The 24,563-nt window shown below is 52.4% G+C and overlaps 1 protein-coding gene across 1 annotated transcript in view; it reads left to right on the top strand.

Moving 5' to 3' along the window:
* Padi2 (peptidyl arginine deiminase 2) overlaps positions 1-24,563 on the top strand; it is a 49,186-nt gene that overhangs the window by 5,658 nt on the left and 18,965 nt on the right. Inside the window, exons 2-10 of the mRNA XM_041652864.1 lie at positions 5,707-5,890; positions 7,224-7,296; positions 14,778-14,839; positions 15,894-16,011; positions 16,638-16,763; positions 21,156-21,334; positions 21,855-21,958; positions 22,715-22,826; positions 24,066-24,173. Of these exons, the coding sequence (XP_041508798.1) occupies positions 5,707-5,890; positions 7,224-7,296; positions 14,778-14,839; positions 15,894-16,011; positions 16,638-16,763; positions 21,156-21,334; positions 21,855-21,958; positions 22,715-22,826; positions 24,066-24,173 (1,066 nt within the window). The remainder of the gene's footprint in view (positions 1-5,706; positions 5,891-7,223; positions 7,297-14,777; positions 14,840-15,893; positions 16,012-16,637; positions 16,764-21,155; positions 21,335-21,854; positions 21,959-22,714; positions 22,827-24,065; positions 24,174-24,563) is intronic.

The following is a 24,563-nucleotide window of genomic DNA, read 5'->3' as shown; positions in this document are numbered from 1 at the left end:
CGCCTGGAAAATGGGACCCATGGAGGCAGGAAGTGAGTCACTTCAGTAGCCTGGAGTATAAGGGCATGGGCCAGAGAACAAGAGTTGGGGCTTTGCAAAGAAAAACATATAGGCATCCTCCTGAATATTAACCTTCATCAGGCGATGAAAGGAGACAGAGACCCACAGTGGAGCACTGGACAGAAATCTCAAGGTCCAAATCAGGAGCAGAAGGAGAGAGAGCACGAGCAAGGAACTCAGGACCACGAGGAGTACACCCACACACTGAGACAAAGGGGATGTTCTATTGGGAACTCACCAAGGCCAGCTGGCCTGGGTCTGAAAAAGCATGGGATAAATCTGGACTAGCTGAACATAGCGGACAATGAAGACTACTGAGAACTCAAGAACAATGGCAATGGGTTTTTGATCCTACTGCACTTACTGGCTTTGTGGGAGCCTAGGCAGTTTGGATGCTCACCTTACTAGACCTGGATGGAGGTGGGTGGTCCTTGGACTCCCCACAGGGCAGGGAACCCTGATTGCTCTTTAGGCTGACGAGGGAGGGGGACTTAATTGGGGGAGGGGGAGGGAAATGGGAGGCGGTGGCGGGGAGGAGGCAGAAATCTTAAATTAATTAATGAATTAATTAAAAAAAAGAGTTGGGGCTTTGAAGCCTTTGCTCAGGGGCTGGATGTTGATCTGTAATCAGGGGGGTCTCAAAGGCTTCTGAGGAAGGAAGTTAGCAGAGATTAGATTGTTTCTTCCCTGTAGAGGGACCTCTGGCTGCCAGAGTCACAGCACCCTGGGATGGAGGCTGCTGGGCAGCCACGTAGAGAAGGAGGCCAGCTATACACACATGCCATGCCAAGGTTTGCCTCAACCAGCCCTGCCTGGGCTAGCGCCAGCCCTAAAAACTCTAGCCATCACCATCGTGAGCATCAGGTGTGAGGCCTAAGATCTTCCTCCCTTCCCTCATCTCTGTCCCTGAGGGTGCTCACCAGTTTAGCAGCCATAACTGCTCCTTCCAACTCCTCCAAAGACCTAAGGGCAGGATGTCACACCCCGGCTGCCAGGAGCTGGGGTCACTCCAAGGATGAACCCCAGCTGGCATTAATGAGGTCCAAGCCAAATGGACAAGCTGAGAGCCAGGGGCCAGCAAAGACCAGTCATATCACACGCTCAAGTGTGAGTTTGTGTGGGCCTCCCCATGGCTGCCAGGCTATTCCCAAGACCTTTCCCCAATGTCTGAAAGAAGATCGGACAGGCAGGAGGCCAGAGGCCACACAGCATTTGAGAAGCTGGGCACAGGTCTGCCTAGCCATTTCTCTCCATTTCCATGGCCACTATCCAGCCCCAAGGACCATCACCACACACATGGCAGCTACCATCACCTCCATCACCTGCTCACTTACTACCCCTACACACACACACACACACACACACACACACACATACACACACACACACACTTCCATTACTTTTCTTCTGTAATCCCTACTTGCTGGTAAGCCCTTGGTAATGTCCCTCCCTCAGTAGAAAGGCCAGCTCCAACATGTCTGGGCCCTGTCCCACAATCATGATCATCCTCTCCCCATGTGCGTGTGCATACACCCACACACACACCCACCTACCTACCTACCTACACACACACACACACACACACAGATCCAGCCACACTCACCTTCTTCCCTTTTTCCTGTGTCAGGTCTCCCTAGTCCTACAGCATCAGGGCAGCTTGGAGCTTGAAAGAAATCCTCTTGAGAGAGTAGTGTGTCACCCTGTCACTGATGCTAGAGTTCTGGACTTAACTGATTCCTTTGAGAATAAACTTTAGACTCTTAGCTCAAATGTTATTTCCTCAGAGAATCGTCTGAGAACCACAGACATCATTCACCCATCTTTCCAGAACCCAAGACCTTGTGCATGTTAAGCAAGCGCACTACTGCCAAGCTACACCCCCATTTCTCTCTCTCGCAGCCAACACAGTTAATTGCATAATCTATAGAAAACCTTTCTTTCACTAGAATATAAGCTCCAAGACTGAAAAGATGTATTATTATTTTAGCCAGTCTTTCGCTGGGGCCCAGAACTCTGCCTGATACATAGTAACCGCTCAAAAAATACTTGTTGAACGAATAAATGGCTGTAGAAGCAAGCAAGCCTTTCTCCTCCAGCCCCATCTCCAGCAAATCTTTCTCTTTTTTTTTTTTTGTTTGTTTGTTTGTTTGAGACAGAGTTTCTCTGTAGCTTTGGAGCCTGTCCTGGAACTAGCTCTTGTAGACCAGGCTGGCTTTGAACTCACAAAGATTCGCCTGCCTCTGCCTACTGAGTGCTGGGATTAAAGGCGTGTGCCACCACCGCCCGGCCTCCAGCAAATCTTTCTACTTTGTGCCAGGTCTGGAGCGAAATGAGGAGTAAGATGCAGCTCACTGTGGAGAATAAACACAGGCACAAATCCATTTATCGAGATGTGGGCATTGAGCAGGTGGAGAATCAGGGACCAACCTTACGGGTATTAGAAGAAATTGTGACAGTGAGGGGCTGGGAGGTGGCTCAGTGGGTAAAGTGCTTATGTGCAAACTTGAGAACATGGGTTCATATCCCCATCACCAACCTAAAGCCGGGTGTAGCAGCAAAGGTCTGTGACCCCAGGACTGAGCGATGGAGACACATGGACCCCAGGGGCTCACTGGCCAGCCAGTCTAGCCAAAACAATTAGATCTAGGCTCAGTGATACACCCTGCCTCAAAAACTAAGGTGGAAATCAATACAGGAAGACATCCGGCATCAACCCTTGGTCTTCACCTGTGTGTGTGCACGCACACACACTAAATTAATAAACATAAAAAATGTTTGATTCCAGCCTGCAAAGCCAGACAGGAAGAATTCTTTCATTCATTTACTGTTACATCCTGGGTGCTGGGACACTGCAGACATGTCCTTAGGACCGGCCTCCTGTCTCATACATGCTCTCTTTAGACTCTTCCCAGTAAGCCAGGAGGTCAGAGCCACGCCACCCCATTCCTTTCTCTCCCTCTGTTCTGTCCCACAGCCTCTGGGGACCCCAGGCCATCTGTAACCCTAGGCTCTTGGGTTTCTGCAGGGGATTCTAAAAGGATCTTCCCCCGGGGAAGGAGGCGGCCAACAGGATCCACAAGAGACAATGGCGTCTTTGTGGCCTCTGCCAGAGCCGCTCCAAGAATAGCTGTTTGCTCAGCCTCAAGCAGGCCTGGTGTGGGGCTGTGGGAGGCTTGGGGCCAGGGAGCGCTGCTGTGGCCCAGTGTTAACCCACTAGATACTTTTCCTTTGGTTTCTTGCTGGCTCAGAGGGATGGAGGCAGGCGGCGGCACCAAGACTAACCGCATCCTGGGGGATCATGCTTTTGATGTGGGTTGGGAAGCATCCTTATCTCAGAACTGCATGCAGAAGCTTCCTGACTTATAAAGCTGGATGGAGTGGTCTTGGTTCAAGGAGGGCGGGGCTCTAGCTCCCTCCACTTTATTTTAGCCAAAAGGCCAAGAATGAATCGCTTGGCAGCCTCTACAGACTCCCTGTAATTCCTTCCCAAGCTATAACTACCAGACCACATTGATGATGGTTAGTTACAGCAGTGCTTCTCAAACTATGGCCTCGGGAGTTTCTAGGATGTACATTCTAAGGACTCAGAAGTCACTGTTTGGACCAGACCGCTAGCTGTTGTTGCTGCTGCTAAATTTGAGAGTCACAAACTTAAGCCTCTTCTTCAGCTGGGCCCCTGCTTCATTACCAGCTACCCCTGTCTCACCTGGCCCAGAAGACAGACCTCTCATGGGATGGAACCCCTAAGCCTGTAGGCATGGGGGGCAAAGGGGGAGAGAGGGAGGGAGGAGGAGGGAGGAGGAGGAAGAGGAGGAGAAGGAGGAGGAGAAGAAGAAGAAGAAGAAGAAGAAGAAGAAGAAGAAGAAGAAGAAGAAGATGATGATGATGATTTAAGTCTAGGCATGGTAGCATAAGCTTCTGATCCCAATCCCAGCAGAGACAAGAAGGTTGTTGCAGGTTCAAGGCCAGCCTGGTCTACATAATGAATTCCAGGCAAAACTACCTATGGAGACCCTGTGTCTAAAAGCAAAAAACTAAAAAAAGGAAAATGCCCTGAAAATGTAAACAGCACACCAGTGTTTCTGAGGTTTCCCAGAGCAGTAGCTGTGCCCTTGGGACATACTCAGGCCTCCATTGTCATCATCTCAAATCCTACAAGAACCCTTCCAGAGCTCCTAGATCCACCATGGTTCTTAAGAACCTTCAAACCTGGGTTTGCCCAGACCGCCAGCCCTGGCATCTCCCTCTGCTGGCTTCCCTGTCACCTACTGTTGTATACTCATCTGTCTTCTCTTGCACTCTTGTTTGTTTGTTTCAAGACATGATTTTGCCGTGTAACAATTCTGGCTGTCCTGGAACTCATTTATAGACCAGGCTGGCCTCAAACTCACAGAAATCCACCTGCCTCTGCCTCCCAAGTGCTGGGATTAAAGGTGTGTGCCACCACTACCCAGCTTCTCTCTCACTTCTTAAAAGGCCATCGTTCATATTTGGTTAGAATCCCTGATGCCCCATCTCCTAAAAGTCTCCAGATACCACCTTCCTGGAGTTCTAACATCAGTATATGAATTTGGCGGAACATAAATTCCAGTACCCAGCAACCAGTGCAAGCCGGTGTCCTCCCCTGCCCTAAGTCTTGGTGAAGTCTCACAATTTCCAAACCATTTCCCCCTCATCAGGAAGCCATGCATGAGTTCCAAGAGATGACCTTCAGGAATTCCAGGCCTGGGGATCTTCTAGACAGAATCCCCTTTCCTATAGAGCCTGATTCCATCCTGTTAAGTTCCCAGTGACAGTGGGCAGGAAGGTGAAGTTCCTGTCCAGCTCTGCCTCTGGAGCAAAACCATCCTTCCACCTAGGCTTGCCATCCACCCTGCAGAGCCCCATGCTCCCAAAGCTGGTCACCCATCTGCAGAGGCATCAAGAACCCAGTAAGAATTCAAGGCCTAAAATGGGGGTGTGACTCAGTTGGTAAAGTACTTGCCTAGCATGGCCAAGGCTCGGCATTCAGTCCCCAGCATGGCATAAACCAGGCATGATAACACAGGCTCATACTTCAGCTTGTGGATGTAGATGTGGGAGAATCAAAAGTTTACGATTATCCTCACTTATATAGCAAACAAGAGACCCTGTCTCAATAAATAAATAGATAAGTAAATGAATGAATGAATGGGTGAGCGAGTGAATGAATGAATTGGAGCCTAAGCCAAGTGTGGTGCTATATTCCTAAAAATGCCAGCACTGAAGAGACTGAGTTAGGCAGATGATGGCATTGGGACCAGCCTGAGTGGCATGAAAGTATCCTATCTAACAAGTAAAAGATTTCCAGTCCTGAGGCTGAAGGTTGAGTGGCAGAGTACTTGTCTAGCAGAGCAGACAGAGAGAATGAAGATAGAGACAGGGAGAGAGACAGAGAGACAGAGAGATTTGGGGTTCCTGATCTCCAACTCAGCAGGTGCAAGATTGGCCCAGGACTCGGTGCCCTTCACAGTCTCCTGCCACCAGCAGGTCACTGCATTACAGCTAGGCTGCCTGGATCCCCAGACCACACCGCCTGGGAGCCCTACCCCTCTGGGACTCTTTTGCTAAGGCCCGTGTCCCATGTAGCCGAGACTCTCTCTGACCTTCTGTCCTTTCTCCCTACAGTGCAGCCCCCGCAGGGGCCAAAACCTTCAGCCTGAAGCACTCAGAAGGTGTGAAGGTAGAGGTGGTGCGTGATGGGGAGGCCGAGGAGGTGGTCACCAACGGCAAGCAGCGCTGGGCCCTCTCTCCCACCACCACATTGCGGCTCAGCATGGCCCAGGCCAGCACAGAGGCCAGCAGCGACAAGGTACCATGGCCAGGAAGTCAATATCCAGGACTGAGGGAGCCCAGGGCCATGCTGGAGTCCTGGAGGGCAGGGCATACTAGCCTGAGTCATAGAAGCAGTGGGAGCCATAGAGTCCTTCCTAGTCCCTAGCAGATATGTCAGCAGAGTGAAAAAAAAAAGGAAAGAAAATGACCAGGCATGGAGCCACACACCTGTAACCCCAGCACTTAGGAGGTGGAGGCAGGATGATCAAGACCTGATTTGGGAAGCATGGAACATATGCTCAAAAAGTGAAAACTAGAGGCCAGAGAGGTGGCTCAGCAGTTAAGAACACTGGCTGCTCTCCCAGAGGACCCTGGTTCAATTCCCAGCACCCACATGGTGGCTCACAACCATCTGTCATCCAGTTTCGGGGAATCTGACACTCTCTTCTGGCCTCCAAAGGCACCAGGCCTGTGTGCGGTGCACACAGAAATACATGCAGGCAAAACCCCGTCCACATAAAATAGTCTTTTAATGGAAAACGGGTGCTCAGTGATTGTGTATCTAGCATGTGTGAAGCCCCGAGTTCAGGTCCTAGTACAGGAAGAAAGGAAGTACAATCCAGATAGCTGAAGGAAGAGAGATTTCTGCCAGTTTGAATCCAGCCTCAGCTACTTAGGCCAGGCTAGCCCGAGCTACATGGTGAGAGAGTTTCAAAATGCACATTCGCAAAAGAGAAGCCAGGACTTGGGGTTCACATTTGTAATCTCAGCTCTTGAGAGTCAGCAGCATCACTGTGTTGAAGTTAGCCTGAGACATATAGCAAGTCCTGGTTTTTTGTTTTGTTTTGGGTTTTGGGGGGGGGGGGTTAACGATAACAAAAATAATAGCTCCTCAGAGTCGTATCATGATTGGAGATTGTAGCCATAGCAACCCAGACCTGTCTGTCAAGTGAAGTGCGGAGCAATCAGGGCAAAGTGCTTGGCCCAGGTGATGTAGCCAAAGCCGGATGGTCTCCACACTGGGCTCTCTCATGGACATTGCTCTAGCCTGTTGCTGTGTTGGCATCAGGCACCATCCAAAGGAACAATGGAGCCCGTGGGGCTTAGCTGGAGCTGGGCACACAACCATAGTGGGTTTAGGAAGCAGGGAGGGGGAGGTGCCAGAGCACAGGTCAGGTGGGGAGAGGAACCTCTTGTCCTCTTAAATTAACTGTGAGAGGTACCTCAGCAGCCCAGGGGTGCTTCCTAGAGGACAGGGCCCTGCATTTAGAGAAAACTGGGAAGCAGGGTGTTATTTCTGGTTTTTGTTTGTTTGTTTATTTTTCACTGTAACCTATGAGCTTCTGCCCTTATCTCTTGTCCCCACCAAGGTCACAGTCAGCTACTATGAGGAGGAGGGCAGCGCCCCCATTGACCAAGCTGGGCTCTTCCTCACAGCCATTGGTGAGTTGGTGTTGGGGTGGGTGCCTTCACCTTGGAGGGCCTGGAAAAATTCGCAGAGTGGGTTTCAGTGTGGGAGGCCTGCTCCTGGGGCCACTTCCAAGTAATGCCAGGATTTGAGCGATGCATGGGCACACACACTGGGACTTTCAGAGGAGACAAAATCCTGTAGAGGGGTGATGCCCTGGAATCCCCTTCACAGACTGTGAGCTACAGAGAGAAAGAGAAAAGCCTATCCCGCCCCCCACACACACACCCTCCAGCCTGGAGACTCCAGGAGCTCCCATTGCCCCTGACAGTCTTAACTACCACCGCGGATGTAGTCTGGGCTTCTTATCCAGTCCAAGCTCTTCATTCGGTCCACAAAGGATGGTGCGGTATGGCCCAGAGAGGTTAGGAGACTCATTCACAGTCACACAGTACCAGTGTGGCAGGTGGAAGCCCAGACTGGAAGAAATTCCCTGGCTTCTTCACCTGCAGGGCCCTGCCCTGGGTGCGGCAGGCTGAGCAGAGCAGAGGGAGGTGACCTTCTGAACACTCAGTCCCTGCTGCAGAGGCGATCTCCTTCTGTTTTATGTTGCTGGTGTTTTCATGCAAGAAGGAATCCAGAAGCCCATTCTGTCCAGGGAACTGTGGTTGAACATGACAGGGTGGGAACCACCATCCTAATGGTGTCCCCACTCACTACACACCAAGCTGTGGCTAGGTCTGCGCTCGGGGCTTTGATGAGAAGGAGCTAGAAGAGGAAGAGGAGGAGGGTAAACATGGGACACTCGTTGAGTAGCCACAGTATGCCAGGCTCCAAACCTGGATGCCTGCCCACCATGACTTCAATCTGTCCTTTCAGCTGTTACAAGGAGAGGCCCCAATACTGTGCCCATTAAGCAGATGGGAAAACTGAGGCTCAGAAAAAGCAAAACAAGGTTGCCTGGGTTACACCTAGAAATGATTATTCGGGCACCAAGTCACATCAGTTATCTCATTCTCTGAGGGTCATGAAACCTCCCTAAGCACAACTGGCTTCTCTGTGAGACCCTCCCTTCCTTTCAGCCTCATGTGACCCTTCGGGGACTGGCGGACTCTCAGGAGCAATGCTATTGCTCGCTTCTCAGCCAATCTCCCCAGGGCCTGGGTGCTGTCGTCCTGTCCCTCCTTCTGCACCAGGAGTGAGAGGGCCTTGGAATGATGGGGGAAGAGGGTGGACTTGGGAGATGGTAGCCTCGCTGCCGCCAAGCTAAGCATGTGACTGAGCGGTGTGTGCAAACACACAGTCCCCACCTGTCTCAGATGACTGCCCCCAGGCAACCCAATCCCACAGAGCCAGGGATACCTGAAGACAAAGGCAGGGAGGGCAGCGGCCAGGGACCTGCCAAAGAAGGTGACCCATGCTGGAGCACCCTCGGGGTATGCACTGAAGAGAGGCAAGCACCAGGGCGGTGGTGGCGCGGGCCTTTGAGCCCAGCGCTAGGGAGGCAAAGACAAGTTCAAGGCCAGCCTGGTCTACAGAGTGAGTTCCAGGATACCCAAAGTTGCAGAGAAATCCTGTCTTGAAAAACCAAAAAAAAAAAAAAAGAAAAAGGGGAGGGCAGACAGAGAGTAAATGGAGGAGGTGGGGCAGACTTGTCTGCCACCCGAGACTCAAGGCTGAGCTCAGGAGCTCAGGTTTGTCCTAGTGACACCTAACTGCCTGAGGCAAAGAAGCAGCGGGTCCCCCAGGGCGTGTGCCAGGAGGGGTGTCTGCAGGAGAGGGGAAACCCCATTAAGTTAGCAGTTTGTCCTCAGCTATCACCGTCCATCTTGACATTAAAGCAGGCAGCCGGTGAGCAAGATGGCTCCGCGGGTAACCTTGACAACCTGAGTGTGATCCCTAGAACCACAGTGGAAGAGAGGACCAGCGCCCCAGAGTTGTCCCCTAGCCTCCCCACATGGTAAGCAGGAAGGGCTAGGTGTAGCGGCACACGCGGCAGGTGCAGAAGGATGAACATTTCAGGGCCAGCCTTGCAAATTCGAGGCCAGCCTGGACTTCATAAGACCCTACCGCAAAAAAAAAAATGTATAGAAATGAATTACATTTAAAAAGCAGAAAGGGAGGCTAGGTGGTGGTGGCGCACACCTTTAATCCCAGCACTAGGGAGACAGACGCAGGTGGATCTCTGTGAGTTTGAGGCCAGCCTGGGACAGAGAGAAGTCCAGGACAGCCAGAGCTGTAACTCAGAGAAACCCTGTCTTGGAAAGCACAAACCAAGCAGAAAGGGAAGTAGGGCCTAGTGACACATCCTGTCATTCATCCCTGCTAAGGCAGGAGACTGTCTGGGCTGAGAAGAGAGTTCAAGGCCAGCCTAGACGGCTTAGGGTGACCCTGCCTTCAAACTAAAGGAAGAGGAGGGACTGAGCTATAGCTCTGTGGCAGAGCCCCCAGGCAGGGGATCCTTTCAGAATAAAAGGCAGCCATTCACAGTGTAAAAACCAGGCACTATGAAGTCCCGCTGTTCCGTTAGCAGGAACCAGTGGCCAACCCGTGGTCTTCCCATGGTCCTCCAACCGTGGTCCATGTCCCACCTGACCTTCTCCTCCCTCAGCATCTCCACTAAGAGTGATGAGAAGTAGCACCTAAGAGGGGAGAACACCCCGAACACTCCTAGACCTGACCCCACAGAATCAGTTCTGACTGTACCTCACCTCTCACTGTCCCAAGCCCACACTGAACCCCAAGAGCCTCAGGACAGGCAGGAATAAGCTGTGGCTTTGCCTTCTCTGTCCACCTCATGGTGATCTTGCACCAACTCCATCACCCTCAGTCTCAGTTTCTCCATCTGCAAAAGGGGCCTTTTCTAGCACGGTGTCTCCAGGGAGTCAGGGGAGTGGTGTGTGCTGAGCAGAGGCTCCCTCCCCTTTCTCTTACTCTATGCCTGGAAGGACTTCGTCCTGCACCATGGGAACAAACCTAAGGAGCCCCTGGCCAAATCAGACCCTAGATCTGTCTGGCCCTGCTGTGTGGCCCTCACAAGTAGATCACCCTCTCTGGGCTCCACTTTTCCCTAGCTATAGAATGAGGATTTGAGTTGATATCTAAGAACCTTTAAGACTCCAGTTAGGACCTTTCAGAGGATAATGAAGATGGGGGATAGAAAAGTGGGGGACAGTCATCTCTCCTGCTGAGGTCCTAGCCCAGGGGCCTCAGCGCTTTTCTCCCCTCAGGACCTTGGGTAAATTCTCCAAGTACCCTGAGCTCCCCCACAAGCCCTGCTCTGGAGCCCTCAGCATCCATGGCAGGTTCTCATTCCTCTGCCTGCCCCCAAAGCCCTTCCTCGCACTGTATCCCAAGCTCCTGGAACAAGTCAGAAGGCCGGGCCAACACAGCCACAGTCCACAGAGCTGGCGCCTGCCAAAATGCAGCCACAGCCTCGGTGTCTCGGTTCCCAGGGCAAAGGCTTCAAACTCAATCCTAGTGACATTTCCCATGAATCTGCCCCACACCCCGGCACTGGCACCGGGGCGCCACCTGACACCTTAGGGCTATTCTGGGTAGCTGAGGCAGGACCCAGAGCCTCTGGGAAATGTCTGGAGTTCAGAGGCTGTGAAACAGGTGTGTTCCCCTCCCCCTGGGGAGGGCAGAGCTCCGAAGGGCTGCTCCAGCCTCTCCTTTTTGGCCTATGGACAGCACCCCATCAGAGCCAGGGAGCAGGTCCAGGGGAGGCTGGAGGGCAGCAGAGAAGTCAGTGGACGGTGGGGTCAGTGAGGTCCTGAGAGAACTGAGAACTGAGAAGTCCTATGGAAGGAGGTGGCCAAGAGCAAGACTGCGAAAGCACAAATTTCATAATGGGAAGGTGGCAGAGCCTTCAGAGAGTAATAAATCAGGAGACAGGCTGGATGCAGTGGCGCACGCCTTTAATCCCAGCACTCAGGAGGCAGAGGCAGGTGGATCTCTGTGATTCTGAGGGCAGCCTGGTCTACAGAGAGAGTTCCACGACAGCCAAAGATACATAGTCAAAAAAAAAAAAAAAGGAAAAGAAAAAAAGAAGGGGGAAAGGGAGGGAGGGAGGGAGGGAGGGAGGGAGGGAGAGAGACATCAGGAAGCAACAAGCAACAAGAAGCCTGGTGTGACCTTAGGGAGGTGAGGAGAGTGTAGGGAGGGGATTGCTGCTGCCCTAAAGGATTCATGGCTGTTTGATTTATCTCTTTGTGCCAAGTTAAGCACCACTCTGATAAAGATCTTAATGCTGGGGACAGAGCTGCAGGGGAGGTATGTGTAGCACCTGCCCAGCGCTTGTGAGCCTAGGGCTCAAGGAACTGGAAAGATGGCTCAGCAGGCAAGGGCGCTTGCCACCAAGCGATAACCTAACTTTGGTCCCTGAGACACACCTGTTAGGAGAGGCTCCAAACTCCTGAAAGTTGTCCTCTGGCTTCCGTGTGTGTGTGTGTGTGTGTGTGTGTGTGTGTGTGTGTTGATTTAAAATGATTCAGACAGGCTTAATGGGACACATCTGCAATCCCAGTACTTAGAAGTACTGAGACAGGAGGATGGAAGGTTTGGGCAACATAGCCAGACCCTATCAGAAAGGGAAATACGGGCTGGGAAGATGGCTCAGCAGTTTAGAACACTGGCTCTTCTTTCAGAGGCTCCTGCTTTGATTCCCAGCACCCACACGATGGCCCACAACCATCTGTAGGTCCAGATCCAGGAGATCCAGGAGATCCAGTGCCTTCTGGCCTTCCCAGGCACCAGGCACAGACATACATTTAGGCAGAACAACTGTACACATAACTTTAAACTTAGAAAAAGAAAAAGGAGGTGGGCGTGGTGGTGCACACCTCCAATTGCTGCTCTAGGAAACCAGAGAAATAGGCAAGGGGGTCTGAGCTTGAGTCCAGCCTGATGTACATAGTGAGTTTCAGGCCAGCCAGGGCACAAAAACAAGTAAAAAGAAAGAGGGAGGGAGGGAGGGAGGGAGGGAGTTAGAGAGGAAGAGCCTTCCTTCAGTAGAAAGAAAGAGGAAGGGAGGGAGGGAGGAAGGAGGGAGGGAGGGAGGGAGAGCCTTCCTTCAGTATGGCCTGAAGTGCCTCATCATCTCCCATGATGCACTGCATGGGAGACACAGGAGACCCACCATAAGGAACTTCAATGTTCCCTTGTGGCCTAGAAATGAAGTCACGGGGCTCCACTGTGAGGATGTGGCCAGTGACCTTCAGGGGAGCCCAGGTTGGGACTTTAAAGATGAGATTGGCTTTTGGACGCTGTCCAGGTCTGATGGCAGCCTGGGCCAGCCAGGGGTCAACTGTCTGGAGTCAGAGGGCCACCCCGCTCTCTAAGAATGTGGGTATGTGCTGTGTCACCTCCCTGCTGGGTGGCCTCAGACTCCTGGTTTGCGTGGCAATGTGGGTCTCCTTCCTGGAGTTCTCAGAGGGAGAATAGCCCTGGAGAGCGTCGACAGTTGGCAGAGCGCTGTTCATGGAATGGGGCGTGGCAGGCTGGAAAGTTGGTGAAGTTGGGAGCCAAAGTCAACATTGTCCCTGCACCTCGGCCTCTCACGGCCTCTCACTGCGGTTAGAGGGCCTCCCTCTGCTCCGGGATCATCTGCCAGCTCCAGCCTCACTCAAGAGCCACGTTGCTGACTGCTGAGTGGCTCTTCAAAGCCTGAGTTTGTTCCTTTCTGAAATGGGTGTGATTGTATTTCTGTCTGGGGCCACAGGCTCCTAATGATGTCTACTGTGTATCACTCGCTCAGGGCCTAGTTACAGCAGGTACTCCGGCGGGGCGTCTTGCATAGCCATCTTTAGTGGGAGGCCTTGTAGCGCAGGGCTTACAGAAGGTCCAGGAGGATGGGACACCAGAAAGTGCCTCTTCCCAGTTCCTCATGGTCTTCCCATTTCCTTCCGCACCCACAAAAACCATGGTTGGGCCAGTGGGACTAGAACTGTGGACCAAAGAAGCCATGAATGTGACTCTAGACCTTGTTGGGCTGATGCAACCAGGGGTGGGTACCATCAGCACCCTCCCTGTGTAAGGACCCTCCTTCCACCCAAAGAAGGTGTGCCCGCCAAAGTACTGACTAGGTGCATTCCTTCCCACACGGCTTCCACCATAGTTGAAGTCATAGTTATCACGAGACATGCTCACTGGGGCAGCTCAAGGCCTGGAAGCCTCACATCTCATGCTGGGAGTCCTCCCATACCTCCCCAGCAACACCTCACCCTCCTCCCTCCATCCTCTAACTTGGGGCAGTTTTACCTCCCCAGGCTGTCAGACCACAGCTGGAGGCATGGGAAATGTTACTGGCATCCTGCAGGCGGTGGCCAGGATGCCACTAAACACCCACACCCAGAACAGTCCCACACATGGATTCGTATGGCTCAGAAAGTGCCAGCTGTTTCCATTGGCACAATTGCTAAACCAGAACCCCATGCTGGAGGTGAGGGGATAGGAGCTGAGAGAAGCTGTGGAACCTGCCCAGAGTCACACAGCTAATAACTGGAGAACTAGAGTTCTGATCTGTAGGCGGAGTTTTCCTGTCCTGACCGCCTGCTCTCAAATAACTGACACAGAGGCTTAATATTATTTAGAAGTGCTTGGCTGGTAGCTCAGCCTTGTTACTAGCTAGCTCTTACGCTTAAATTAACCCACATTTCTTATCTATGCTTCTCCACATGGCTCATTACCTCATTCTCAATACATCCTGCTTCCTCAGCAGCTGGCTGGCGTCTCCCTGACTCCACCCTTCTTCATCGCCATGTCCTCAGTTTGATTGTCCCACCTAAATTTATCCTGCCTTGCTATAGGCCAATCTGCTTCTTTATTAACCAATGAGAGTAATACATATTCACAGTGTACAGAAGGATTGTTCCACGGCACCAGCCTAAGACCACCTCATGTTGAACCTCCTCTCTGCCCCACAGGCTCCACAGAGCCTTCCCATGAGAGCTTCTGGAATGCCGAAGTTCCCCCAAGAGAAAGGGTCCACGGGGACCCTGCCCTAGTTGGCCTATCTGAAGCTGGCATCACAGGCTCCCTTAGGTGGATGGGGGCTAAAGACATGACTTCTTCTCAACAACAAAAATAAAATGAGGGGAGAGGGAAAAGAGAGAAAGCCAGAGATAGAAACATAGACAGACAGACAGACAGACAGACAGCCATGTGTATGTACAGATGCTCCCGAGAAAGGCCTGAAGAAGGAATTCGAAACACCGTGGCCCCCCGTGACTCTATTAATACCACTTGTGACCTTGGGCAGGTGACTTGAGGATTAGCCTACCACCCCAACCAGGGTTTGCAGGGACACCTCCCCCCCACTTCCAAAGCTTTATGTGTCTGCTGAGGTTCCCTGGAGGCGGTAGCATGTGAGCGGGAGATGATGACCTCGGCAAGGCCCTCTCCCAGCAGCCAAGTGAACGGTGGGGGGTGGGGGGATGCCCCATTTCCCACTGGGCTCCTCCAACCTCTCACTATCTGACTGGCTCTTCAGCTCACACTGGTCTCTTGCCTGCAGAGATCTCGCTGGACGTGGATGCAGACCGGGATGGCGAGGTGGAGAAGAACAACCCTAAGAAGGTTACTGGCCTGCAGGGGGGCAGCTGTCCGGACCCTGGCATGGGAAGACCTGAAGGGCATTGCAGGGACTGCACGGTGCATTCAGGCAGAGCTGTGTACCAAAGCGGTCAGCTACCATCTCACAAGGCGGGAGGCTGAAGGTCAAAGCTGGATGCAGATGCTGCACAACAGGGAGGGACCCCAGCAAGCCGGGCTCGCTGTAGGATCAGCTTCCCTGGCACGGGTCACAGAGCGGTCTGAAGAATCACTGCATCTGAGACAGAGGCTGTCCAGGGAAGGCATTTGTTCCTCTTAGGCCTCTTCTCTTAAAATTAGAGGGGCAGGGAGTTGTGGTAGCACACACCCTTAATCCCAGCACTGAGGAGGCAGAGGCAGGCCTGGTCTATATAGAGAGCTCTAGGCCAGCCAAGGCTGTTTAGTGAGACCCTGTATGAATAAAGTTAAAGGAGGGTCAGGTGCACTGAGTCTAGGAAGAGTGGTGGAGTTGACTGGGGAAGAGGGACCAGCGTGGCAAAGGTCTGGGAACTCCTAGAGTACAGAGGACGTTCGTGTGGCTGGGGAAAAGTGGATGAAGAGACCAGATGCAAAGGCCATGCGTCTCACCAGCCTCTGGAAGACCAGAGAATCCAGGCTTTATCTGAGTTGACAGCAAGGGCTTCAAACAGGGAAGTGGTGTGATCCAGTTGGAGTCTGCTCTGGGCCCTGTGGCTGCAGGACAGAAAGCAGGGCAAGGTGGCAGCCCCCTTGGGAGCATTCAGAGCGTGTCTGGAATCAGTCACCTCAAGCCTGTCCTAGAAGGCCAGTTCTTGCCACCATCTCTGCCAGGCATGGTCACCTCACACCAGAGCTGAGGCCCACATGCCCTGTTCAGCCTTCCTGTCTCTCCGCTCTTGAACTTGGGTGATCATATGGGTCCTTTCTGGGCCCTTCAAGCCTTCCAGGTCCCAGCTGCTGTCCCAGTGGGCAGGAACTACTCCTAACCATGTCTGTCTCTCAGGAAAGTGCCCTTGGGTTGAACCAGGGAAGGCACTAACCTGTGTCTCTGCTGCTGCAGGCGTCCTGGACCTGGGGTCCCGAAGGCCAGGGGGCCATCCTGCTGGTGAACTGTGACCGAGACACACCCTGGCTGCCCATGGAGGACTGTAGTGATGAAAAGGTCTACAGCAAGGAAGGTGCCTGTGGGGCCACCCTGCGGGGTGACGGGAACATTGTGTCCTGTCTGGGGCAGGGCAGGGGGTGAGGCAGGAAATAATGATTCAAACGGTTAGCACTCAGATATGTAAATACAGTTCAGCTGCACCTTTATATGCATGGGTAGAGGAAACCCTGGAGGGGCCAGCAAGATGGCTCAGAAGGTAAAGGCACTTTGTCACCAAGCCAGATGACTTGAATTCAATTCTTGGAACCCACGAGATAAAGAGAGAGAATAGACTCCTGCAAGCTGTTCCCTGACCTACACACACACACACACACACACACACATACACACACCATGACATACAGACAGACAGACACACAACACACATACACACACATACATGAGGCAGGCAGATCTCTTTAAGTGCAAGGCCAGCCTGGTCTACATAGTGAGTTCCAGGCCAGCCTAATCTATGTGAAAACAAGACTAGAGAGAAGGAATTCCCAAAGAGTTGACCAGTTCTCCCAGGCGGGAGATAAGCTTCTTTCCCTTAGTTTCTGGGTAGTTCCAAAGATGCATACATCCTGGTGGGAAGGGTAAGAGCCGTGGCGAGACCAGCTCCCTCAGGCCCTCCTCCTAACCCCCTTTTTCTACCCACAGACCTCAAGGACATGTCTCAGATGATCCTGCGGACCAAAGGTCCTGACCGCCTGCCCGCTGGGTACGAGATAGTCCTGTATATTTCCATGTCGGACTCGGACAAAGTGGGCGTGTTCTACGTGGAGAGTGAGTGACCATCATGTCCTCCACCCACCCAAAGCCCTTGTGGCCACTGACTTCTCTCTGCACAGGTGCCCTGGGCTGTGGAGCCCACAGAGTGAGTTACAGATACACATCTCTTCTCCCCTGAGGAGAGTCAATGGCCTGTGTCCACACACTTCTCTCCAGTGGCCAGGGGAGGAAGGGCATTTGAAGTCAGAGTCCTGTTGCCTTCATGATACCTGAGGCCAGATATATACTTCCTCCAGGTATTGTCTGGCACTTCTGACTTTCAAAGGTCCTTGGAGATGATGCCACAGCTGCCCTTCTTCCTCCTGGTGGTGACATGGTGTCCTGAATGCCACAATGTTGCTTGTGCCATAGAACCACCTGGGAGCCAATACAGTAAACATAACTCTCCCCTCACCCCCTCTGCCCTGGAGGAGCTGCCCCGAGTGAGGAAGACATGTCACAAGAAAGGTCCCAGGGAGCTTTAGCACAGAGACTGAGCTGGCTACTTGGTCCTGAGAGGCCTCTCTTGGGAGTGACATTAGAGATGAAACTCTAAGGAAACAATGAGAAGGAGCTGGGGAGGAGCTGGGGAGGAGGGAGAGGCTGAGGAGGAGCTGGGGAGGAACAGGGGAGGAGTTGGGGAGGGGCTAGAGAGGAACTGGGAAGGAGTTGGGGGAGCTGGGGAGGGGATAGGGAGGAGCTGAGGAGGGGCTGGGGAGGAACAAGCTAAGGCACAGTGTACAGCAGGCTTAGAAGAGGGGACTGGGTTAGTGCTTTAGAGAAGCAGAAAGACTAGGCCTGGGAGGGGGCTGTGCTTAGAGAGTCAGCCAAAAAAGCTGGGAGGGTTTGCGTTTTATTCTTAGCACAGCGAAGAGTCACTCAGGGGTTTTGTTTTTGTTTGTTGAGACAGGGTTCTATGGTCTCTAATTCCATCTGTAGGGAAGGGAGGGTGACCTTGACCATGTGAACCTTCTGCAGCCACTGCCCAAGTGCTGGGATTACAGCCACGCACCACCCTCATGCTCTAGAATGTGGTGCTGAGGATCAAACCAGAGCCTGGTACATGCTGGGCAGGCACTCTACACCTGAGCCACATCCCCAGCCCCAGAGGGTTTGGGGCAGAACTGTTAAGATCTTCTACCCACGCTAAGAGTCTCTCTGTGAAGCATCTTGCAGTTTGTCAGGTGTTATGGGACCTTCTGTCTGGAGCCTGAGCCTCGGGCCTCACCGTGGGACCCATTCTGGACAGATCCACTAGAAACAGGCAGTCACTATGCAGGACCCTAACCTCAAGGAGGGACTCAGCTGGGACACTAGTGCACAGGCCTATGATCCTCCTCTCTGGGCTCTGACAGACGGTTGAAGTCAGGCTGGCTCCGCTGCCCCAGGAGGCTGAGAAGCTGATGTTTGCAGGGTCCAGTTGAGAGTCGCCATGTGACAGAAGGGGACCAGGAGGACCTAATTGGGGCTTTGACCCAGCCTGGGCATTGACTTGGGGCATTCTCTAGATGCTTCTTTGCTTTGCTAACCGGAGTATACCCAGGCTTGGGTCCACTCCCACCTCTCTACTTCACTGAGTCCTGAGCAGGCAAGAAAAAGCTCCTGCTGAGAGCCGATGGAGGGTGTCCCCCTAGATGTCTTAGCTCGGCCACCATCCCACAGGGAAGATGGCTCCTGGGTCTGCCTCCCTAATCAGTTTCCCTTAGATATGGACTCCAGGTGTCTTGGTTGCATGTCCTGCTTATTCTAATAAGGTACTCTGGCAAAAACAACTTCGAAGAAAAAGGGCTTACTCAATCTCACAGCTCCAGGTACCTGTCCATCACGGCAGGGAAGCCACCTTGGCAACTTAGCTCCTTTTTCATTTCATTCAATGCAGGGTCCAGTCCATGAAATGGTACCACCCACATTAACTCACCTCAGCTAACCAGTTAAGGATAACTTTCACAGGCTTACTCACAGGCCAACCTGATCTGGACAGTTCCTCATTGAGACTTCTCCTTCTCAAGTGAGTCTACATTGTATCAAACAGACAATGGCACAGGAGAATACTCTGAGTCACAAGGGCCTGGCAAAAGGGACAATTAATCTTACTCTCTGATTCCAATATTCTTTTCTTCCATATGAGCCTATGGGGAATTTTGCTGGAATCTGAGTACCTTGTGTGTAATGTGTCATATTACTTCAGTGTCCTGACCTGTGTCCTAGGAGAGACAGTCCAGTTCCCCACAAGGTCAGGAGCCAGACTCTGGGATCACTGAGGTCCTCCTCTGTGGGGTGGCATGGACCGCAGAGGGGTCCCCACTGTCACACTGGCCCATGTACAACAGTACAACAGTTGTACTCTGTATAACGGTAGCTATTTCTTTGATTGGAATTATATGAACTGGTGATTTTTATGACAGAAATCTCCAGTGCTCCCTGGAGGACCTAGAAACCTGCTCCTCCAGTCTCAAGTCTCCCTAAAAACCCCCAAAACTGGGGGATTCACCTTTTCCTCCAAGGACAAAGTAAACAACGTGTCCCCATTTGTCCGGAACCTCCCTGATTTTCAGCACGGAAGGCCTGTTATGCCAAGACACCCTTCCATCCCAGACAGGCCAGGACAGACAGTCACACTATCCGTCTCTTTGCAACTGGAAAGGTTGTGCCAAATCGGGCCATGTACTGGGCATCAGGAGAGGCCAGGGGTGGCTGGCAGGTCCAGCACAAGGCTGGAGAGCCACTCAATAGATATGCATCGTCGGTGCCTGCAGGGACAGGCAGCCATACCGAGGGTGGCAGGCTCTGCACCAAGCCGGGGTTCTTTGAAACAAGGGCTATGTTGTTTCCGCGTGAGATTCAATCCGCCTGGTGCTGGCACTAACTGCCAGAAAGCAGCCCCAAATAGAGACACATTGTGAATCACAAGGCATAGGCTTCAAGGGGAGGAGAAAGCCACCAGCTGCCAGCCACTGCGCAGAACGCATCCTCCCACCAGACCCACCTCCGTATGCCACATCGCCTCTGTCCGCAAGTTAGCAATTGAGTGACCTGTTTGAGAGATCAACGGGATTCACAGAAAGTTTGTAACTTGTCAAGTCTGGAGGATGCCTGGCCTGAGGTCCCTCTGACTTGGGAAGACAAAAAGGTCACCTGTTCATGGTACCATTCATAATCAGGGTCCAGGTGAGCACCCTGTCCTAAAGCAGATGCTGTCTCAAGCCTGCATTTTGGGGTACTTTGGACTTGGCAGATTTTAGCGCTATGGACTGGGAATGGTCCCGATTCATGTTCTAACCCTTGGGCAGCCGGTCATTAGCTGCTGTACTATCATCAAAAGCGCTAAACTGAACCTGATTTGCCCTTCCAGCTTTGCAGGGCCTAAGGAAGCTGCTTGTGGAACTGTGTAGGGTCCTATCTCCAGGCCTTTGCCAATGCAAGTATCTCTTTCCCTCCACATCCTCGCAGGCACCCTGCTGCCCCACATGAGCATCTCAAAGTCACTTCCCTCTTCTCAGAAGTCTCCCCTGCCTCCCTGCCCTTCCCCACCCTGAGTAATGGACAATCTCTCCTCCGTGACACTGCCGTTAGATGTTCCCCACATCCGCTGTCTTATCACCACTGAGCATCTCTTAGACACAGAGGCTGCCCCGTGGCCTTTGACTCCTGTTCATGCTGGCCCAAGTAATTCAATTCATGAACTCTGAACCAGCTCTGAAATCCCCCATGGGCCTCTCCTGTGGATACTGATGGAAGCCATTGCTTCATTCAACAAACCTTCATTAAACATGTGCCAGACAGGCAGATGGCCTGGCAGGGCCGTCTCTCACCTTCTATACAGGCTGCAATGCGGAATGGACCCTGGCTTGCTCTCTAGGAATCTACAAAGGACTCCCGGAAGGGTTGAGGACACAGGTCTTCCAGGCAGAGGGGAAGTCACTGTAAAGGGCTGGCGGTTTCATGGGGCAGGAGCGCCTTCCTTCCCACCTAAATCTACACAGCGGAGCTTCCACGATACAGAGGAAACCTTCTCAAACAAATGGCACACTCATGTCTTATCCATACAAAAAGAATAGGAACTTGGCATTTGGAATTAGATGTGACTTATTGGCCCTGCCCAGCCATTTCTGCTTTCTGAGTTCGTTTCCTCCTCTGTAAAATGGGACTGACACCTCCCTACTGCTATGCTAACCGTGCCCTCCCATCCGCCCTCATTCCCCAGGCAGCTTGTTTTCCAGACGAGGAAGCCAGAAGTCAGCTGGCACTCAGTGTGCCCAGACTATGACAATGACCAGTTCGCACCCTCCTGTGCTGTTTCTCACTGTGCACCTCTCTGTGTCTAAAGGACCAGTCACTCTGCCCCTTGCCCCCAGCCCCCTGACCTCCTGATGGGAGAGGGTCCTAACATGGGTCCATCCCCTACAGACCCCTTCTTCGGCCAACGCTACATTCACATCCTGGGCCGGCAGAAGCTCTTCCACGTGGTGAAGTACACGGGTGGTTCTGCGGAGCTGCTGTTCTTCGTGGAAGGCCTCCGCTTCCCCGACGAGAGCTTCTCGGGCCTGGTTTCCATCCACGTCAGTCTGCTGGAGTATATGGCCGAGGTGAGAGCCACATGCCTCCCCTGTGTAACGATACCCCTGGCCCGGACCTGGTAACTATGATGGACAAAGCGTGTGTGCAGGATAGGTGCATCTGAAAAGTAAGGATTACAGTAGCATCTCTCCCCTGGGAATGAATTGGTACAGGCAAAAATACTTGGGATATGGAACTGGAGAGATGGCTCGGCAATTAAGAGCACTTGCTGCTCTTCCAAAAGTGTGGATTTCACTCCCCAGCAACCACATGATTGGCACCGGGCTGCTCACACCTGCATGTAACTCTGGCTCTAGGGGAATCTGATGCCCTCTTCTAGCCATCATGGGCATTACGCACGCACACACACACGTACACACAGAGAAACATAGACCTGTACATGCACATAGAAACAATACTTGGCACCATTCCCAGCATACAGTAAGTGCTCTCAGTAAATGCATTGTCGGTCTCACCCACCGAGAGGGAAGCAGGGACCACAGGTACCCCATGTGGCTCACTGGTGCTCCTCTTCTCTCCCACACCCAGGGCATCCCACTGACACCCATCTTCACAGACACTGTGACGTTCCGGATTGCACCGTGGATTATGACCCCCAACATCCTGCCTCCCGTCACAGTGTTTGTGTGCTGGTAAGGGGCAGGCATGGTCTGGTCTACAAGGCAGTGTGGCAGAGTGGCCAAGAGCTGGGCTTCAGGGTCCGACTGACTTAAATCCAATTCTGCCTCTGCCGCTTAGCAGCTATTCAACCTGCAGCAGCTCATGTGGTCTCTCTGTGCCTCAGTTTCTCTTAAATGCACAAACCACAGGCTTGCTGTGAGGGCTGAGATGATGCCCCTGCGTCTATACACTTATCCTGGCTCCAGCTGTATGTCACAAAGGCCATGTTTCCCCCTCCTCTTCCCACTCAGAGCCCTTACTGTGTATGACTAGGTTCCTGGCTCATCTTGCTCGCTCATTCAGCAGTTTTTACTGAGTGTCTACTCTGCTTGGTTGGCACATCAAGATGAGCAGGAAGGGCAAGAAAGATCCACATGTGTATGGCTGACAGTTCCAGAGGGGTCCTCTGTCCACCCTGCCTTTCATGCCAGGATTTCCCATACCGCAGGGACAGCACTTTCTAAATTCTGGGGAGCCAGAGAGCATGTCGGGGTCCTAGGTCCCTTCCTTGTCTTATCTATCCATGTGACCTTGGCAAAAACTGTGTAAGTGGGTGGGCTTATGTGGCCCACGGCCCCAGTGGCCTTTACAAAGTAGCTATGGGCACAGGCAGGGCTTCATCACCACAACTCAGTCCAGAGTGACAGCAGCTGCGACCACCCAAGATGGGTGACACTTGTGTGTGCCCCCCCCAACTCTTCCTTTTGTCCTCTGCCTATACTCCTCAGCATGAAGGACAATTACCTGTTCCTGAAAGAGGTGAAGAACCTGGTGGAGAAAACCAGCTGCGAACTGAAAGTTTGTTTCCAGTATATGAACCGCGGAGACCGCTGGATCCAGGTGAGAGGGGCCTGGCTGGGCCCAGGGGAAGGATGCAGCAGGGCTCTGACTCAAAGAGGCTTGCTGTCAACACCCTGGTACCTACTACTTATGGGTGTGTGGATTCCGCTGTCTGCTCGTGTGCATAGAGACTTGGGGAGAACAAGTGTGGCTTCTAGTGGCAGCCTAGACTAAAATAATCTGTATCCATTCTTGGGGGCTGGTGATAACCTCACGGGGAGTACTCTGTGGCAGATAAAAAGAAAAAGGTCAGCCTGTGACTGAAGACACAGAATACTCTTGAGCTGTTTCTTGGAAGGAAATATATTTAAGATATAGCTATTTATGTGTTTTAAATAAGGTCAGTATCACTACAAGATCATTGTGTGCCTTTTGCTATGGGCAGAGGCAATCTGTGGGAAGATGCCCTGCCGTCATTTGCTTCTTACCAGGAGAGTTGGGGCCAGAGGCAGACTGTGGATGAGACATGCTTCCCAAGCCAAGCTCTTTTGTGTTCGTTTTGTGGTAGATCTCCTTATTGTGTTGATTTATTGGGATGGTGCACACACCACAACCCACATACGGAGAAGGTCAGGGGCAACTTGGAGCAGCTGCTTCTCTCCTTCTATCTTGTGAGTCCCGGGAATCAAACTCGGGTCGTCAAGTTTGCCAGGAAGTTCCTTTACCTGCTGAGCCATCTCCCTGGCTCTGCTTTTGTTTGGATTTTTGAGTCAGGTTTTCACTTCATAGCCCAGGCTGGCCTTACACTCTCAAGCTCCTGGTCTCTGCCTTCTGAGTGCTGGTTACAGGTGCACAGGCCACGCCTAGTTTGCTTGTGTTTTTTATGTTTGTTGGTTCTGCACCAAGGTCTCCCATTTCCCAGGCTGGCCTTGAACTCACTGTGTCGTAGAGAATGACCTTGAAATTCTTATCCTCCTCCTCCAGTCACCTCCCAGGTGCTACGATTACATGATTACATAAGCATGTGGCACCCGTGCTCAGTGTATGTAGCCCTGGGGCTCGAACCTAGGACTTGGTGATGTACGTTAGCCAAGCACTCTAGCACCTGGGTTATAGTCCCAGCCCCTTGTGCGTAAGTTTTTTAAACCAGGGTCTCAATATATAGCCCAGGCTGACCTCATATTCTCCAGCCTCCCCTTTCTGCCCCCACATCTAGCTGGGATTACCGCCCCATCCATCCTGCTCCAGACACCCCTGGGTACCACTACAGCTGAAAGCCCTCCTTGTTCTCTTCCACAGGATGAAATTGAGTTTGGCTACATTGAGGCACCCCACAAAGGCTTCCCGGTGGTGCTAGACTCCCCTCGAGATGGAAACCTGAAGGACTTCCCAATTAAACAGCTCCTGGTAAGATGCTGGGGGCCACCTGGGGGGTGACAGTGGGGACTCTTAGAGGACAACACAGTCAAGAAATATGGGGCACCCAAAAATAACTATAGTCTTCCATGCAGAGCCTCTGTTTTCTCATCTGCAAGATGGGTCTGTGGGCCCTGAGGTCCAATGCAGTCTCTAAACTGGGAGAGTTGTCTTGTGGGAAATGAGAACCATGGGAAGCAGAGCAAGACCCAGGCACAGAGGCCTTGGCCCCTGCTGCTGCCCCAACCTTCCAACTTGTAATTATGGGGGTCTCAAGGAGGCAAAACAGAAGCCTATAGATGTCAACACTCACCAGAACTTTGTGGATGTGAATCTCAGTGACTCCTCCCCATCCTGGAAGCCATTGTCACCCCGACTTTG

This window comes from Microtus oregoni, unplaced genomic scaffold (assembly GCF_018167655.1).
Source record: "Microtus oregoni isolate MIOR12 unplaced genomic scaffold, Mior012 000005F_ref0000423, whole genome shotgun sequence".
Lineage (NCBI taxonomy): Eukaryota > Metazoa > Chordata > Mammalia > Rodentia > Cricetidae > Microtus > Microtus oregoni.
Note: the sequence above shows the minus strand (reverse complement) of the source record. Positions and strands in the feature narration are given on the sequence as shown.